The sequence below is a fragment of the Lycium ferocissimum genome, chromosome 5 (genome assembly GCF_029784015.1).
Source record: "Lycium ferocissimum isolate CSIRO_LF1 chromosome 5, AGI_CSIRO_Lferr_CH_V1, whole genome shotgun sequence".
In the NCBI taxonomy this organism is placed as follows: domain Eukaryota; kingdom Viridiplantae; phylum Streptophyta; class Magnoliopsida; order Solanales; family Solanaceae; genus Lycium; species Lycium ferocissimum.
In genome coordinates this window covers 28651515-28672024 of record NC_081346.1, presented here as the reverse complement: position 1 = coordinate 28672024, position 20510 = coordinate 28651515, and the positions used below count along the sequence as shown (strand labels likewise).

General features: G+C 35.5%; 1 protein-coding gene across 1 annotated transcript; it reads left to right on the top strand.

Annotated features, from left to right (window-relative positions):
* The first annotated feature begins 12887 nt into the window (after positions 1-12887).
* LOC132056646 (CDGSH iron-sulfur domain-containing protein NEET) lies at positions 12888-14529 on the top strand. Its single transcript, XM_059448924.1, has 2 exons — positions 12888-13217; positions 14159-14529. The coding sequence occupies exons 1-2, from the start codon at positions 13033-13035 to the stop codon at positions 14259-14261; spliced, it is 288 nt and encodes a 95-aa protein (XP_059304907.1). The 5' UTR covers positions 12888-13032; the 3' UTR covers positions 14262-14529.
* Positions 14530-20510: the final 5981 nt, after the last annotated feature.

The following is a 20510-nucleotide window of genomic DNA, read 5'->3' as shown; positions in this document are numbered from 1 at the left end:
ATTCCTCTTGTAAAATACTCTCATGCAAATAATAAAGGGGTCTGATCTAGTGTTGATTCTACTAGTTCCATTCTTGATTCTTCTTTATTTTCTGCATCTCATAGAAACAATGTTGAACAGTTATGGCATAAGAGACTAAGACATGTGCCTTTTGTAAAAATGAGAGATATATCTTCCATACCTGTCACCTTCTTCCCAAAATAGCCTTTTACTTGTACCATTTGCCCCATGGCAAGGTAGACTAGACTGACTTTCCCAGAAAGAACAACTTCTACCACCACAGTTTCTGAGATTTTGCACATTGATGTATGGGACCCTATCACATACCCACTCATGATGATTACAACTATTTTTTTACCATGGTTGATGATCATAGTAGATCAACATGGACTCAGTTACTCAGATGCAAAAGCAATGCCCCACAAACTATCAAAGCTTGCATATCCTTAATAGAAAACCAGTAGCAAACAAAACTCAAAACAATTAGATCTGATAATGGTTTGGAATTCACTAGTGCTGAAGCTACCAAATTTTTTCAAGAAAAGGGCATTATACACCAAAATCTTGTCCTTACAAACCACAGCAAAATGGTGTAGTGGAAAGAAAGCACAAGTAATTATTAGAAACAACAAGGGCACTCCTTTTTTTAGTCAAAATTACCCATGAGATATTGGGGGGAGTGTGTCCTAACAGCTACTTACATTATAAATAGATTACCCAGCAAAATTCTGCTTAACAAATCACCTTATGAGATTTTGTACAAAAGGAAACCCATATATTTTCACCTTAGAGCATTTGGATGTCTTTGCTTCCCAACTACTTTGAGAACCTACAAGGACAAGTTTGAACTAAGAGCAACACCCCATGTTTTTGTTGGACATTCTTTCAATACAAAAGGTTACATGGTCCTGGACCTTGCCACTAAGAGAGTTCATGTTTCTAGAGATGTTTTATTATATTTTTCCTTTTGTTGTTGCTCCCACTGGTTCAAGTTTCAACTTCATTTTAAAATTACTTGATAAAAACTCTGATAAACTAGGCGGTAAAATATACTTTTGATGATGATTCTTTGCTGAATAGAAATGCCACAAATACCGTAACTAATGACTTTGTAACCACTACTCACACAAATGATGCTTTCACTGGTGAAACTAGTCCAAATGACAGCACACCAAGTATATTTGATAGTAACATAAATGACAACTCTCCTGCTCCTGCTTCTTCTTCAAATAACCAACCACCAAATATGCCACCTAATCCAAACATTGCACCTTCTATACTTAGAAGAACTTCCAGATCACATCACACCCCTAGTTACTTAAAAGAGTATGATTACAGGTCACCAAATTTACAGTCACCTACACCAAATGCAGATACTAATCCTTTACCTCATTCCCTCACTTCCCTCCTATCTAACCACTAACATGTCTCTTTCACTACCCTTTGTCCTGATAGTCAGCAGTTGGTGAAGATCATTTCTCATGAATGTGAACCATGCTCATATGAAGAAGCTGCCTTGAACCATGCCTGGCAAATGGCCATGACACAAGAGTTTGAAGCTTTATATGCTAATAACACTTGGGATTTGGTGTCTTTACCTGCAGGAAAGAAGGTAATTAGTTGCAAATGAGTATACAAAATCAAACATAAAGCTGATGGAAGTGTAGAAAGATTCAAAGCCAGGCTTGTAGTAAAAGGGTACACTCAACAAGCTGGCATTGACTATACAAAGATATTTTCACCTATAGTAAAAATGACCACTGTCAGGACCTTGATACGCTTGGCTGTCAAAAGAAGATGGGGTCTATACCAACTGAATGTTAATAATGCATTCCTCATGGTGATTTACATGAGGAAGTCTACATGACATTGCCACAAGGACTCATGGTGGAAACCAGTGGCCTAGTCTGCAAGCTCAAGAAGTCTCTGTATGGTTTAAAACAGAATAGTAGACAATAGTTTGACAAATTAGCAAGTGGCCTATGTTCCAAAGGATATTCATATTCAGTAAGTGACTATTCTCTTTTCTTTAGAAAGAGAGAACAGTCCATTGTGTTTGTTGCCATCTATGTTGATGATATAATCCTTACTGGGACAGATTTGCATGAAATCAACTCTTTGAAAGCATTTCTGCATGATCAATTCAAGATTAAGGAACTTGGTAAACACTATTTTCTGGGGTTGGAAAATCTATATAGAGAAGATGGTGCCCTCATCTCTCAAAGGAAATTTACTGCTGCTCTCTTGAAAGAATTTAACTCTATGAACTACAGAATTACTACTTCACCACTTGATACTGCTGAGAGGCTCAAAGCAACAAATGGCAAACTACTCACTGATCCAACATACTACAGGAAATTAGTGGGAAACCTTAATTTTCTCACTAACACTAGAATGGATATTACATATAGTGTGCAGCATCTCAGTTAGTTCATGCAATCACCCCGAGAACTACACCTTAAGGCTGCCTTCCATGTACTTAGATATCTAAAAAATGATCCTACCTTGGGAATTTTCATCTCTAACAAACCTGATTATACTGTGACTGCCTACTATGATTTATATTGGGCAGCTTGTCCTGATTCAAGGAAATCTGTAAGTGGATATCTAGTACTCATGGGAGACAGTCCCATTAGCTGGGAATCCAAGAAGCAAACTGTTGTATCTTTATCTTCAGCAGAGGCAGAATATAGAGCTGTGAGAAAAGTAGTTGGTGAATTGGTTTGGCTTGAAAGACTACTTCATGAACTCACAGTAGCCTGCACATTGCCTGTAAAAGTTTTCTGTAGCAGCCAGGCTGCAATTCACATTGCAAAGAACTCAGTCTTCCATGAAAGAACTAAACATATAGAGGTGGGTTGCCACTTTGTTAGAGACACGCTTCAGGAAGGACTTGTTTGACACCTAATTTTCACCTCATAAGACGCGTATTTTAATTTTCAAACTTTCCGAATCAAAAACGGAGCAAGGATGCACCCTCAAAAATTAAAATTTCAAAATCCCGAGAAAATTGAAAAAAAAAATTGACATTTAGTTATTATTCTGTAAAAATTGACAATTGTAAGAAAATTATGAGTTAGTTACTTTCATTAATATAATCCAAAAAATAAAATACGTATCCCGCCCATCTAACTAGAAAAAAATGTTAATTAAGACGACGTATGAATTACGGCTCATTTTGACTGCATTTTCGCATCTTTTGTTATTGTTCGAAACTACGTCAATATTGGGCTCGTTTTAAAGCTTGTATTTTTAACTTTACAAGTTTTAATTTTTATTTAGTCTAAATAATTAATATATTTAGCTATATATATATATATATATAATATATATAGTCTATTAAATAAAGAGGGCGGTTAACTTAAATGCTCTTAAAACTTTAGGGGTTGGGGGTGGGGGGTAGGGGGTGGGGGGTTCTTTTGAAAAAAGGGGTGGAAGTTTATTTTTAATAAACATTCCACCCCCTCTTTTCCTCATTCCCACCACCTGCGCCCCTCTTTCATCTCTTAGGCGATTCAATCGACTTTTATAGGGTTCCGCCCATGGCGATTTATGGCCATTTTGACCAGATTTGATGGGGCTTTTGTGCCCTATCGTGATTTCTCACGATTTCCAGGTTTAATTTCATATAATTTTCAATTTATGGTCTCGAATTTGAATTATTTTAGGATGTTACTCTAAGTTTCTTCGTGCTTATGGTTGCCATGGGTAGGGCCTTGAGCACCTAGCCATCTTGAGCACCATAAACACTCAATGAAGGAACTTAAGGGGAAATTTCCTAGAAGGATTCATGGTTGGGTACGATTTTAGGGGATTTTATCTTGTTTTGTACTATTGTGCCGTTAGAATGTGGTAATTTTGTTTTATTGATGACGAGGCGTACTATCCTAGTTTTTTCTGATTTTATTTGTATTTTTTGGGTACAATTAGTTAGATTCTTAGTTGTATTATTGTGATTTGTGTGAAAATTTGGTTGGATGAAGTACAATTGGTACAAATGTGCTGAAAATTCACTTTGTCCTTCACAAAATTTGAATTTGTTTAGGATAGGATTTTTGGAATTGGGGGAAAATTCGGTTAAGGGACCTAAATATTTCCATTTCTATCCCTAGCATCATTTTTTTGTGCTATAAATAGAAGAGTGTGTTGCCATTTGAAGGGGGGCTTTTTCCGAAAAATCTTCTAAGAATTGAAAAGGGGTCCTAAATTCTCATTACTAAAATCCTATTGAGATATCAAGTATACTATAGATATGCTACTGAAATTACTACAATATATCAATACTATACATATATTATCCATAAATATACTACAATATATTAGAAACTTCAATGATCCCCCATGGGGTTAGAAACTTCATGACCCGATGGAAAGTAGATGGGATTGCCCTCATGGCATGCAGCTAATGCCTCTCTGTTACCAAATTGAAGGGCATATCTGCCTCGAGGACGTCAAACAAGACCTTCGAGGAGAATCCTTCCACATGAGTGACCAACTCGATTTTCCCTCGAGTGGTCTCGCTAGACAGATTGAATCCCGCCGGGATTTTGACCACCGGGATCACCTGCTCGACCATCTGCATTTCCTTGAAAACTCGAAGTTGCGCTACATTCATAACGCTACCTAGATCAACAAGCACAAGCTTAATGTTAAAGTTAGAGATTTGAAGAAATATTACCAGCGCATCAGCGTGTGGACCCCCGACGTTTTTATTATACGCATCATTGAAAGTAATGAGGTCATTTGGATGATTTCTCCCTCCTTTTTTGGAAGGGGAAGGTTTCCTGTTCTGCGGTTCTTGGGATACCGCTCCGACTATCTTCCCATCAAAGATCATGTTGATCGTGCCCGGGGGCGCTTGTTGCTCATACGAAGTCTGTCTCCTTTCTCCCGGGCATACTTGGACCGATTGTTAAAGAATTCTTTCAGATGTCCCATTCGTAACAAGTGTCTGCTACTTTAGATGCCCTGGAATAGCGTGATACTCGCATCACAACACCGCATCCTGCCTATTAGGGTTATATCTTGTTGCTACAGGAAATCTTGCCTCCTTCATTTTTTCCATTGCCATGACCAACTCCCCAATCTCTACTTTAATATTATATGACACCACGCTCGGTGGGCCTGGCTTTTTTAACGACTTTCTTTGTGGCATCTCCTTATCTTTTATGGGTTGGCCTTGGTCGTATCGTGGCCTGTTGACTCTCACTTCACCCCTTGGAGGGGGCCGAGCGGTGTACGACTTATACTAATCTCTCAGGTTCTTTTGTCTGACCGAGAGAGCATTTCCAGGTCTTTCCTGTGGTTTACCCCTTATTTCAATCCGGGCATCAGTTTTGAGGTCGTCCTCTATCCTCATTTTGTCCATGTACCTGTTGTTCACCTCATTCCAGGAGTTAGCTAGGAACTCCCGCAGGCTTTCCTTCAGTTTTCTTAACGCATCCGAGCTGTTGGCATTCAAACCATTCGTGAATGCCGCAAAGAACCCAGACTTTAGGGATAGTAGGCAAAGATTATGCTTTCTCGTTGGAATCTCTCCACATAGCTGCGAAATGACTCATCTTTTCTCTGCTTTATGGCAAAGATGTCCTCTTTGAGTGTCTCAACCATCGGGCTCCGACATGTGTTTTTACAAACGTATTTGCAAGTGCAAAAGAAAAGAATCAATAAAATTTTCAGGTAAAAGAGTATACCAAGAAAGGGCTCCTTTAATGAGCGTTTGGTGGAATTTTTTCAGCATGACTGATTCAACATCGTGTAGCTTAAGGTCGTGCCCAGTGACGGTTGCCTCAAAGGTTGCTATGTGTTCTTCTGGATCCAGAGTCCCATCACATTTAGGTATGTCTGGCATTTTGAACTTTTTTGAGATAGGCGCGGGAGCTGTGCTTAGTTTGTACGGGATCTTTCCATATTTCCTTGCTACTGCTCCCTTCAAGACAGGGGGAGCCCCCAGTATCCGACTCATCCGGTCATGGAGCTCCTTATCTAGCTTGGTAAGCCTTGCTAAATCTGCATTTGGTTCGACTGGTTCCAGCCCCATCTGCTCTGCATTCACTCCAGAAGCCCCCGGTGCTTCGATAACCTCTGAGTTATTTGAAGGGCGACTAGTCGGTGTTACCCCGGTCAGAGAGTTTATGAGCTTTTCCATATGCTCCATCATCGCGCTGTTTGATGCTAGGATCGCTGCCAAAGTTATTTTCGATGGGGGTCTTTAGCTTTGTACATCCCCTCAACCCTAAAGTGAAGGCGCCTTTTCCTTTTCCTAGAATAACGCCCTCTGGGAAGCATTCCCTTACTTTTTGCCGAATGATTAGGATAGTTCTCCCCAACAGGGGTTCTGTCATGAGCCTTCACCGGGGGCGGTGCTATCTCCTCTCTCTCTCTTCTCGTCTGTCGGACTCTGGGTTATTTTCCCTGTTAGAGTTTTGTCGATCCACCGATCGTGAGCCCTGCAGGTCTCTTGCTTTGATTGGAACACTACTCTTTGACGTGCTGCTAGCCGATCTAGACATGATCATGTGTTTTCTAACAAACAACTCCAAATAGGTGCGAGTTTAAGAGTTTCTGCTACAAATCAGGACAACACCACAGCTGTCTATCCCGACAGACGGCGCCAAATGATTTTCCGGTGAAAACTAACTAGATCAGAAAATTAGTTAGAGATTTGTTTTTATAGGTTTTGAAGACAAATGAGTCGTATCCAATCCTGGAAACTCTATTATGAGCCCGGTTTGGAGTAGCAGTGAGCACGGGTGTAGCACAATGCGAGATAACAAACAAGAAAATGATACAAGAAAAACAAATTAATAATGGATGTTCTCGTCTATATTGCCTTAGAGAGAAAAGAGAGATAGGATTTATAAAATGCGAGCAACAAGCTCTTCTTTCTATCCTAAGCTATCCTTATATAAGCCAAAGTTGGACTTTTCAACCCCTAAAGTAAGGGCGATGTGACCTCTTTGTGACCCCAACGTTCATGTATCATGCGGCGCTCTGATCGAGGTTGGTAGACGTGACAAGATTTGATAGGAGTGGAAGTCAGCTATATGGATCCCACGGAACTCCTGAGCATCCGATTGCACAAACTGGCCTCAGCTACGTTTTCCACTCAATACATAATTAGCTATCATTAAAATAGATACTTTGGTGGAATACCACACGTGTATATAAGAGTAGTTAGTGAATTGTAACTCTCACTTTTTCATTCATTTATCAGAAAATGAAATGCTTTCATTTCACAAATCTTCTCTCTAGATTTCTTGAATTGTGCTTAACTAAATCTTCAATTCAATTTCAGCCATGTCACTATTTTGAAAGTTTAAAGGATTATTTTACCTTACTGTGTCAGTGGTCCATGCAATTGATTATTTAGGCAATGATGGGAAAAAATTATGCTGCATGTTTAATTGGTAATCAAGTAGAGGAAGAAGGAGCGAGCGACAAGTGTCTAAAAGCAGAGGGCTTTTGACTTTCTGCTTCTTTGGTAAACCAACATATCAAATCCTAATTATTAGTTGTAGAAACTTGTGTTTTAAAAGGCGTTTTCGGGGCGAGTCCCTGATTTCTAGGGGCTGGGCGTACCAAAAATGCCCTGGCGACGGGTTGGGGTGAAAGTCCCCAAAGGCGACGCTCAAAGAATCTGGCGTACGCCCCGAGCGTTGTGCGAGTTTTTTTGTTGGGGCGTGTTGGGGCGTGCTCGAAAACTTCTTCAAACTAAAACGAAATTTGTTAAATAAGTCCTTAATATAATGCCCAAATTCTCAAAAGTCAACATGTAATTACTCAAATGTTTTAAAAAGGAATCAAGATTAAATTTAAAAGTCAAGACCTTTTTTTATTGCTAGAATGCCTAATATATATTCTTTTCCAATTATTTATCTTATCTTCTACTATCTCAAAAAAGTAACGAGCAGTCACTTATACTTGTAAGTAGCATATAATAGATTGTTCTAATTATTTTTTTGTGAGGGTGGAGCATACATATATATATATATGCTCCACCCCCCAAAAAAAAACTAATTAGAACAATATATATATATATATATCACTTATTTATAGTTTTCTTCAATTTTTTACGCTATTTCACCTATTTAAAAGTATTTATTATAATTATATCATTTTATAAAATACTAAAAAATTAAAACCCCATGGGCCACGCCCGTGCTCCCTGTGGCTTACGCACCGAGTGCGTACGTAAAACGCCCCGCCTTACGCCCTCGCCTTTTAAAACATTGGTAGAAACGTGGTTTCTTCTATTGTTTTCTTTTCTTGGTAAATAGTGACAACAACTTATCACGTTATTGTAAATGTAAAAACATGTAATTAATACATAGTTGTGAGGAATATCCACTGAGTACAAATTAAAAACTTTTAGTATATGCATAAAATCATATATATGTGAACGTATATTGTAAAATGATGCTAAACATATTGTTAGTATTTGCAAATATATTATTACTTAGTAGGAGTAGTAGGTTATAAGTAAGTCATATTGAATTTGAGCTGATCTTGCAATGGCTGAAACTCGGTCCTAACCAATTTCCAATTAAAACTTGACACGTATGTTCGATATAATTACTCTATCAATGCCTTGACTGAAAAAGTCCAATGCAGATTTCTTGGGTAACTCTATTCAATTGACGACCATAACATACATTGTTAAACTATTTCCATTTTTTCTCTTTTGAATTTTCCATCTAGCTAAGGAAGAAGTAATAAATAGTTTATTTGAATAGCAAATGAAGGACAAAAAAAAAAAAAAAAAAAAAAAAAATCATCCCGTGTTGAAAATTATACTAATGCAACAGACATAAATGTCACAGAGTGCTAGACACCTTAGCATAAATTTGGTCATGCATCTAATTAGTGAAAAGATGTCCTATTTAAAAGAAAATTCGAAATGGACAAAGAAACGCTCAAAAGTCAAAACTAAGATGCTCGTTATTATTATTATTATTATTATTATTAATTTTTTGCCTCTTTTTTTTTCCATGTCTGATACTTTTTCAACCTTAATCTTTTATGATAATTTTTTTGGGAGTTCTCTTGGTTATTGCATGTCGAGTATGATTATATTTTATCTGTTTTGGTTCATATATATTGAGACGAGATAAAAATAAGTTCCCGGATTGCAAACGAACATCACTCTCTCTATAAATATAGTGTGGTCCTATGTTGCTATTAGACCAACTTAACGCGAGCAAAAGAAAAGAAACATCAGGAGGGAAACTGGAAAGGTAATAAAGGAGTAATATTAATCTTCTTTGTTTTTCAAAAAAGTTTGTCGAGTAAAAATAAACATTGTCATACTTCAAAGGGATTGAAAAGTGGTGTAGAGTTTACTTTTATAACTTGTGTCAAACTAAAGGAAACGATTCATGTAGAACTCTTTGAAGTACGACAAAATTATACTAACAAGGTTTTCTTAAAAGTCTAGGATACGTATTCTGCTTTAACGATTCATGTAGAACTCTTTGAAGTACGACAAAATTATACTAACAAGGTTTTCTTAAAAGTCTAGGATACGTATTCTGCTTTCATTTCACTTGTACCAATAACTAATTTGAATATTTTTGTTGATTTGAATGATATATACCCTTAGCTTTCATTTCACTTGTACCAATAACTAATTTGAATATTTTTATTGCTTTGAATTATATATACCCTTAAACAAAAGGTTTACGTGTAAATGAGTAATGTGTAATTAATTAAAATATCAACATTAGTCGATAGGTTCCTTTCCATCTTACTTTACATTGATGAAATTTAACTACCAATGCGCATGGTGGAAAGTAGAAGACACTTTCATCTTTAATCAAAGGGCTCGGATTCAAGTCTTGTTGGGTACAAAGTCGGACGTTTTTACCTTCAATGTATGCTTTTTCGGCGTGAGTCCGAATTTAGTCGGGCCCCAAGTTTAACTATTGCACTTCGGACTCTCTTGCCAAATAAGAGGAACAATAGTTCATTTCTACACATTTCTTGCGAAGGTATTTAGTATGCCAGTCCATTTTTTTTCCCTCTAATTTTTTTTTTATTAACAAATTTTTTATTAATTCTTTCTTTTCCTCTCACCTAGAACCATTTATAGTGCAAAAAAGCTGCATAGTTCGAGATGAGTTTAGAATTTTTTTGTTGTAACACTCACATCACTTGTGGTTCAATTTAGTGGTTTTACGTAGAAATTTAAGCTAATAATGTCGGCCTAGTAGTACCAGTTAACTTGTACAATGTTTATGCATTTATCACTAGTTACATTAGAAAATTATTTTGCATTGTCAATTCTTATATTATAAAGCATGTATATATTTGCACTGGAATAATTAGAAGTGTTTTACAAAAAATACTTTTGCTTACGTTAGAGCAACAATTTATGATTGATCATGATTCTAATAATGCTCCAGGAAAAAGTTATTTTTTCAAATTCAGCTAATACTTTAAAGCACTTATTTTTTTCTTCTAAAAGTTTGGTTGTCAAACATCCTTAAAATAATCGTTAAAAATATTTTTGACTTCTAGAAGCTTGGACAAAATAAAATATTATTCACGAAAGCAAGAATATTAGGAAAAAAATATCAACGTAGACAATTAGACATGTAAAAAAGGAATTTTTTTTTTACTTTGTTCCTCACATAATTGACACAAGTTGTGTGACTTCTTTTGTGGTGAACTCAAAATTTGGAAATTCAATATATTTAAAGATTTGGACTCACTAATTTGTGAAATAAAAATAAGGAAATTTATATATTTGGCTGCTTGCGAAAAATAATTACAACCGCTAGTCATATATACAAAAAATATACGTTAGTTATGTACAAAATATGTATATATATGTATATGCATATTGATATACATAAAATATGCATTTGCCGATTATTATTTTGATAGACAACAATAAAATATAAACATTTCATATAAAGGCTTAATACATAGTCAGCCCCTTAAACTTGTTAGGATATTCCATTTAGACACTCCAACTAACCTTTGTTCCAAGTGAACACCTCAATTCCCAATAAAATGTTCCAATTATATACTTTCGGTTCAAATTTTGAAAAAATATTTGCACGTGTTGATGGATATAAATTATTCATGTAATTTCAAAGACATAAAAATAATATTTCAAATTAAAACATGAATAATTATATCCAATTCTCGCATTTTTCTAACAAATCTTGCAGGAAAAAGAACACATGAAAAAGAAGAAATGAAGAAGCTAAAAATCAATGAAAATAGGAAGAAGCTACTTTGGCCAATATGGAACATGTCATCTTGCCAATATGACGTGAGAAATGAAGAAAAGAAGTCACTTTGCCCAAAGTAATCTCATTTACTTTGGCCAAATTAATCTCACTAGCAACCAAAGGGGCATTGTTGTTGCTATAAATAGAGACATCTTTTGTCTTAAAGATCATCCAATTGTAAAGAGGACACAAGAACTGGTCTTGGTCTCTCTCGTCTCTTTCTTTTAGTAAAAATATTTTTAGTCTTTTAATTTTCTATTTAGTTTTTCTTACTCCATAATGGATTAATTTTCTTTAGTTGGGATACTAGATGAAGCTTGATAAAGTTATTATGATAAACATCTTAATTTTATTATCTTCTTATATTGAGATTTTCTCTTTATCATCTTCATACACCAAGGTATTTGATATTAATTATATCTATTATTGGGTATAACTAATTCTATTTATCAAAATCTTTATCTTGTTATTTTATTTCTTATGCGGGAGAAGAGAATGATTTAAACAAGTTTATTGATTTAAATAATCTTTATCTTATTTCTTTCAGCCCTATGCTCACGGAGGGATTGACTCAATAGTTTATCGATTTGAGAGATCTTTATCTTATTTCTTCGGTCCTATTCTCACGGAGGGATTGAATCAAATAAGTTTATTGATTTAGCAAAGGCTAATCAAAAGAGGCTTTTGTTCACTTGGTGCACTCAACTAAGATAATTCTTGTTTGAAGCCATTACTTTAATTGGTTAACTACACTAATCGAAAGAGGTGGTTATTAATCAATTATTGTTTAGTGTCGCTAACTGACAAATATTGATAGTATAAGTGAGAGTGGTGCTATTAATATATTGTCGTTATGTGGAGTCGTTGAATTAGAAATAAACAATCATTCTTTAAACAGGGTCTTTGTTTCACTGTCAATCGATTAACTACACTAATCGAAAGAGATGTTTTAAATTGGTTACTTTTATATGATTTGGTTGTAATAGAAATAAGCGATCATATCATTAAAGAAAGAAATACTAATGAACTTTTGGTTTTATTACAATTATTTTATCTTGCCAATTTAAAGTATCCCAATATCTATCTTTTATTAGAAAAAATCCAAAAATATTTCTCACTTTGTTGTTTTAATTTTAAGACTTTTAAACAACTCTCCTTTCATCAATTTGATTCTCTCAAATAGTAATAAAGATAATACAAATCTGTAGCATAGGTGATTTCAAACTCTGTGGGACGATATCTTAAACGTTACTATAATTTGATAAAGTACGAGCAAAAAAACACATACACATTGCACTCATCACGTGTTTTCATTCGTCTATAGGTAGTTAAGTTAACCACATAAAATATGTCTTCTTTAATCATACACACCAACCCCAAGTAGAAAATATGTAGGGTTTTACGGCATATTAAAGCGATAGCGTATAATTACATATTTTATGTGGTTAACTTAATTAAATAATAGAGCATAAACGTACAAATTTCCAAAATTTAAATCACAAAACAAAAATAACGGAAAGACGCAAAAGGAAAGCAAATTCTGATTTTAATTTCCCTTTCCCCCATTCAATAGAGATCACAAAATTTGGAGGAGATGAATATAGAGGGACGTGTGGATATAGTAGCTTCCACTCGTTTGCCAACATCACAAAAGAGGACCGTGGTCGCCACACGTTCATCACCCCTTCACTCTTTATTTACACTTCACATTACCACTTCTCATTTCCACCAACCTCAAACCCCAGTGCGAACGAGTCATTTGACCCCCAAATAACAGAGAAGAAAATTGAGAATGGCGTCAATTACTAATAGCATAATTCAAGGTGGGTTTGCATTATCTTCATTGACGGTGAGGCCAAGGCGTATGGTGGTGGTTCGTGCTGAAGCTATAAACCCAGATATTAAAAAGGACGAACCAAAAGTGGTAGACTCTGTTGTCGTCACTGAACTCTCTAAGCCTCTTACTGCTTACTGCAGGTTCCCTTTTCTTTTTCTCTCTCTCTTTTACACATGTTCTTATTATAGTACTATTACTTTGTGCACCGTGAGTGACTTCTTGTTTTGTTAAAAAGTTAGATAATTCCTGGTAGTTGGGAATATGCCTGCGATTATTAATTTATTTACAACTTTTTCCCTTTGCCTTACATGTGCGAAAATGGGGAGAGAATAAAAAGTCAGCCGGAATTTGAATAATCTGCTGATGTGTATAAGTGAATATATATACCTATATCACTGCAGATAGGACAAGGCACAAAGTGTCATGGGTCAATCAACAATGTTTTTATTATTATTATTATTTTTTTTTTTCAAAAATACTTTTTGTAGTTGCGACTCTTGTACGTTCATAGGAAAAAGAGATTTGTTCATTTTTAGTGGGCATTAGACATTATTTGGTTGAAGTTGAAAAATATAGTATGTAAAGTTAAAATTATAAAAAAGAGAGTCCTATTACCGGTAGTGATAAGTGACTATTTAATCTGATTTTCAAAAGCAATTTCATATTCCAAAAAGTGTGTATAGAAGGCCTCACTTCAAAAAACTTTATTTTGTGCCTCATACAACTGACACTAATTGTGTGAGACTTCTTTTTTGTCTCACAAAAAACTGGACTTGAAGGTGTTAAGAGTTAATGTGAAACAACACTACATGTGTTAGAGCACATAAACTACCCCTGTTATAATCAACCAGTTTAATAAGTTTTTAATTGTATTACATTAATTATGTTTAATCATATATGATGCTATACTAGACTGTATTTACTGATCGTTGAACTGAAGAACAGTCATAAATTTCTCCCTTTTATTATTGTGTGGATTTCCTTCAGGATTCTGGAACGCTTGCTAGAATCTTGAAATAGAATAACATTTCGAACTGAAAGTAATCGGTAGTTTTATTAAGTAGGAGATTTTTCTGTGCAGATGTTGGAGGTCTGGAACTTTTCCTCTATGTGATGGAAGCCACGTGAAGCACAATAAGGCAACTGGAGATAATGTTGGACCCCTGCTCTTAAAGAAGCAGTAAGCCAGTAAATGGTTGTGGTATCGTGTTAGTCTCTAGATTTTGCAAACTCTTGAGCTCTATCTACCATTCGTTGAAATGAGATGTTCTTCTTTCCATGTGAATGTTCATTCTAGAATAGGACTTATTTGTCCTTTGTCAGCATTAGCTTTTGTCATGTTAGAATCTGATTCTATTGTGGTTTGGATTATGCTATATAGCGAAAACTTGTCAATCTCATGATTCATGATTCATGAAACATGAATATTATTTCCATACGAGTGTTAGATGAGACTGATGACTTAACAAGCCATATAGTTTAGCTGATACAATCAATCTAATATCGTTGTAGCAAGTGTTTTCACAATCTCGTATTGCTGTTAGTGGCTGCTGCTAGGTCGGGCTTCTGTTGTTCTTTCTTAATCAGTCTCTATGGAATGATTAAAATTCATAGCTAAAGAGGAGGAAGAAAAAAAAAAAAGAGCTGGTCTTCTGGAGTCTTGCCGAAAAGACACAGTATTAAATGCTAAGAAAGAGTTGAAAAGCTTTTCCTTTCTGAAGTCAACAAAGGTAGTAGTACTTAGTCCAATTAAAAGGTTAGATATAAGCTCATAGCCTTATACTTACATCACTTGTCCAAACCAAGAACCCTTCAGCCATTCAGTCTAGTGGTTCTTTTGATCGTTTAAGAGTTTGGAAGTGAAGTAGAGAGTCATCGATTTATCAGATCTTAGCACTAATTGGCACTGCGTTCCCGTTATGTAGAAGTGTTGTACTCCCCGATCAGAAGAGCCAGACTTTGACAGCTTACGCTCAATCTGCTCTGATAGTTCCTGACGTAGTTATGCTGTAGTAACCTGTCATTTGCCTTGAACTTCAGCTATTCATCACATGATTTCTGGCTTTATGCTTCATCAGTCTAAGGATTATGCTCGTGAGGACAATGCTATATAGTCCAGGGACATTTTGATATTAACTGGACCTCCTCTAAAAATCACAGCTTCAGATCCTGGAAATAAAGTTCTCATCGAACGAATGAATGACATATAAAACAGCACAGAACTTACTGGACCTGCTCTAAAAATCACAGCTTCTGATCCTGGAAATAAAGTTCTCATCGAACGAATGAATGACGTATAAAACAGCACTGAACAAAGTTCTCATCGAACGAATTGATATACGAATGCCTATGGAGGAAACAGAACAAGCTCATAAAGCTGCCTAGACTTTTAAAATGCGAAACAGGCACTTAATTTTCTTGAAAAGAATCTATTGATAGAGTGAAAAGAATCTATTGATAGAGTTTGGAACGGAGCGCCAAAATTCTGTGTATGAAACAAATCTGCAACCTTTAAAAACAAAGTTATCCTTTCAATCTTATTCCAAGTGTCAATAGATTGTTGTCATAGGATTATAGTAGTATAAGGTATATGAAGGCACTATATTCTGCCTTGTTGTGACACTACTCAAAAGGTATATGACCATAATGATCTGCAAAATAATTTTTGTACTGAACTTTATATTTATATGTCACCCATTTTGTTTGATCATTGATGTGGCCAATCATGTGTGAAGTTTATAAGACTCCATTGCTCATACCAAGCCCCTCAAATGAGACTTAGTCAAGATGCAAACAGAGACTGAGCCAGGATTTGAGGTTTGGGGGTTGAAAATTTTAAGATAAGACAACTATCTCAAGCTAATGTGAAACAACAGTCAAATTAATAAACAAATATCAATATTTAATATATTTAAAAAAGCGACAAACTGAAAGGGCTCCTGTACCCACCGGTCACCATCCAAAGGTTTGGACTCCGGCAGAGAGTGGGTGGCGGTGGGCAAAGGCTTTTGTAGTTTTTGAAGGAGAAGAACACGGAATAGGTTTTGGGTCTTTGTAGAAATCTGATTTGGGGTTTGATGTTTGTGAAAGAAACGTGAGCCTCTTTTGTTTTAGAGTGGAACGTTCTTTTTGCATACAGCTCTTGGACGTAGAAGGTTCTTCACCTTCTTCCTTACCACTGGACCATCAACTTACATTTGTAAGTGGGTTCGCATTTAATTGGTTATAGAAGTTTATTGGATTTTCTAATACAAATACAGAGTCTACACAAAAGCTATTGGTTCGGCCGAACCCCCCTATTACACTGTAGCTCCGCCCTTGGATGCAAATTATGATTATAGTTTGTTATCATTGTTTAAACGAACTGCAAATTTCTTTTTGAAAAGAAAAAAAAGATGCTCACCTGGGATTTTAAGAGTAATAATGCTATTATGATTTGTATATTTGGCTTTGGACCAGACGGTTGGTGAAAGGGATATTAGCTGGAAATTCATTTGTTCAATGTAAATAGTCATGACCCAAAAATCACACTAACCATGATGGCATCTACTCCTATTCCAGTAGGCGAACCTTAACCAATTTTAGTCCATTTAACTAGTTAATGCGCGGAAAAGTAAAGTGAAGACAAAGCAATCGAATACGAAGTCTCAAGATCATAAGTATGCGGAAAGTAGAAAGTACACTCCCAAAACTAGTCTCAAAAGTATAAGAGCTACTAGAATACGAATACATAGCAGAATGAATCTCAGTTCTTGTTCAGTAAAATAACTTCAGTAAAATAACTTGTCTTGTTGCTATAGATTATTCTCTGAAATTCAGAAGGACAGAAAGTTTTGGTTTTGAAGCCAAAAACTCCGCCGAATATGAAACACTATCAGTCGGAATGGGTAGGGAATCAATCGGGATAGAATAGGGAGATTTGTGGGGAAGTCACATGCTTGGCACATGTTTTTATTTCAACTTTTAGTTTTTTAACATAAGTTAACCGAAGGATGTTTATTGCAATTTTTGGGATAGTTAAAGGAATTTTTTGTTCACTATTGTAGCATAAGGATGTAATCGAAGTTTAAGTTATAGTTCTGGGAAGATTTTAGCTCAAAACTGAATTATGATGGGCCGACATCTGTCTAATAACGTGTTTATCCTCAAAATTCAACTTCGCCTTCAAAAATGAAAGATATCTTTTTAAATTCGTCTAAATACAATTTTCAACTTGCTTGTATTTTGTGATGATAAAATACAGAGCCAAACAATTTCAAATGTTCGACTATATTTTTAATAACATGTTTTCTCACACAGACAGTTATGTATATGTTACAGTTTCAAGAGGAATATGAAAGTCGATAACATTAACTTCCGTCCATATAAAGCATCCAAAGCGATACAGAAGAACGTACACAAAAATAATTGTTTATAAAAAAGTATTAGGCGAGGTACGATCACATGATTGCCTTTTTTATAGTAAAAAATAAAAACTATTATACGTCGTGATGATATCTGATAATTTTTAATTCAAGTGTTAATATAATAAGTTTTCAACATTTATAAAATTGTTGCATTATTTTATAAAATTATTTTTACACCTAAAATCTATTTGCATGTCATAATTTTCCTCAATTTCATCTTCTTCATTATTGTGAGACGAATCGCCATTAATTGATTTAAAGAATAAATACGTAGTACTTTGTTTGAGACTATTTGGTCTTTAGAGTATTGTTGCTGACATACAAATAGATTCAAGCTTTTGCACATAGCTTCAACTTTGGAGTTGTTATTCTGATAGAGCTAGGATAATTGTTTTTCTTCAACTGCAAAACGTGGGCTGGCTCGCGTTATTATTACTAAGAAGAAATTAAAGATTGGATGAAGAAATTTTTTCACTTTTTTTACTTTTAGGCGTTTGGCCATAAATATTCAGAATACAACTCCGGAGTTGTATTCCGGAATACCAAAAACAAGAAAAATTTATTTTTCAAATTTTTTTCACTTTTTACACTACATTTCATCAAAAACTACAATTTCAAAAATTATGGCCAAACACAACTCCGACTCCAACTCCAACTTCAAAAATTCCAAAAAAAGTGAACTTGTTTTTTATATTTATGGCCAAACAGCACCTTAGAATGAGAACTTGGTTTTGATGGAAGATAAAGATGGAATAGGTTTTAATCCAGACCTTCAATTTTAAGGGGAACATGTAGCTTTAATCTAGAAGAGTATAGAGAAGTACTGAAAGCACATTTACCGGAGGTAATCTAAAGCTTAAATTATAGTGCAAAAAATTTACATAATTAGTAGGCGTTTGGCCATGAATATCAAATATTTTTCACTTTATTTGGTATTTTGAAGTTGGAGTTGAAGTTGGAGTTGTGTTTGGTTATAGTTTTTGCAAATAATATTTGGTTGTTTGAATGTATTGAAAGTGAAAAAAGTGGGAAAAAAAAGTGAAAAACAAGTTTTGGTTGTTTTTCAAATTCCAAATACAAGTTCAAGTTTTATTTGGAATTTTTATGACCAAACACCATAAAGTGAAAAAATATTTTGGAAAAAAATGAATAATTCTTATGGACGAACGGGCCCTTAATTTTTGAGATAAATTAAAAAATCTTCCACTCAAATTTATCCTTGTGCACTCCCGTCACCCATGGCTCAAATTAGTGGCATAATACGGCCATTTAGTTAGTGGGATAGGATAGACAAGGATGATCCATAAGTTTGGATAACCCATGAAATTAAAGGTATTTGGGATTAAATAATACTATTACCAAAACACAATATAAAATAATCTCATGGAATATTTCAAAATTATTATCCTTATCCCACCAATCAAACGGCCCTGAATTTTACGCAAACTTCGCCATATTGACACAACTTAATTTGTACGCGATTCATTCATCTAATAATAATTGCATAAACAATTTTAATAACTCAATAACACAAATATTCATTTTAATAATTTGCCAATCTGGGCCTGTAAAAGAGATGATGAAAGGCAAGCTGTAGTAGCTGCTACTAATATTCAATCACTTTAGCAACCAAACTAATTTATATTGATATGAACTGAAGGATTACAGCAGCTTTAGGGAAATTAAACAATACTTAAAGGATTCTAATAGAGAATTCAAGAGGAGGGAGAACAGAATAGAAAATGAATGACTTGGGGAAGAAGAAGAAGAAGAATAGAGAGATAGGAAGATTCATCCAAAATTAGTCCCCTGCCTAATTCACGTTCCTCACACTTATGTCATCACACTTATGTCATCACACTTCTACTGATACCTAACAGAATTTGTTACCCTTTGTCCCATACGTAATCATTCAACATTCTGTTTGCCACAATTGCCCTGCTACTCTTTCGGATGGTCCCAGGCATTGAATCCACGTTGGCGGCTGACTTGGAAACATAAGCTGAAGTGGACTGATCCAAATCATTCATAACAATACCCTCCTCCTCTAAAGGAACCTTGTCCTCAAGGTTCAAGGAAGGGCCTAACAACTGACGTGGAGTGATATGAGTATCCGGCTTTCCAATGCATCTCCGAAGCATAGAGATGTGGAATACGGAATGTATGCGTGCAGCTGCAGAAAGACCTAACTTGTAGGAAACCTGGCCAATACGTTTCAGAACTTGAAATGGACCAAAGAATCAACGACCCAACTTGTAATGGTATAATTTTCTGATCGAAACCTGTCTATACAGTTCCAACTTGACAAAGACCCAATCTCCTTCATTGAAGTGGTCATCACGTCTTTTCCTATTAGCGACTTCTTTTATTTTGGTTTGGGCGATGAGCAAATTTTGCTTCAGAATGCTCAAAACCTCATCTTGGCAAACCATGTATTTTTTGACCAAATCATCGGAGCTGCCACCCAAGATATATCTGCTTAGCACAGGAGGTTCTCTACCATATAATGCCTGAAAATGAGTCATGCCCGCTGTAGATTGGTAAGACGTATTGTACCGATACTCTGCCAAGGCAACATAGTGACCCATTCATGAGGAGAATCAGCCACAAAGCAGCGAAGGAACATCTCAACACACTTGTTCAGAGCCTCAGACTGCCCATCAGTCTGAGGGTGGTATGAAGTACTGGTACCCAATGTAGTACCCTAAAGTTGATGTATCTCTTGCCAGAAAGAATGGAAAAATCTTGGATCCCTATCAGATACTATGACCCTGGGAGCACCATGAAGTTTCAGGATATAGTTAACAAAGGCCACCGTTGGATCGAGTCGAGAACGGAGGGCAAAGTCAGTAAGAGTGACCGTACTTGGTCAATCTATCATGATAGATAGTAGCTGTTCCCTTTTCAAAGAAGGCAAACAAGTGATAAAGTCCATGTATGAGCCAGCTTCCTAATCAGGAGGGTTGCGGTTTCCTCCAAAGAGGCCGAGAGAGTCTTCTTCATTTGCTGGCAAACATGGAAAAGTGG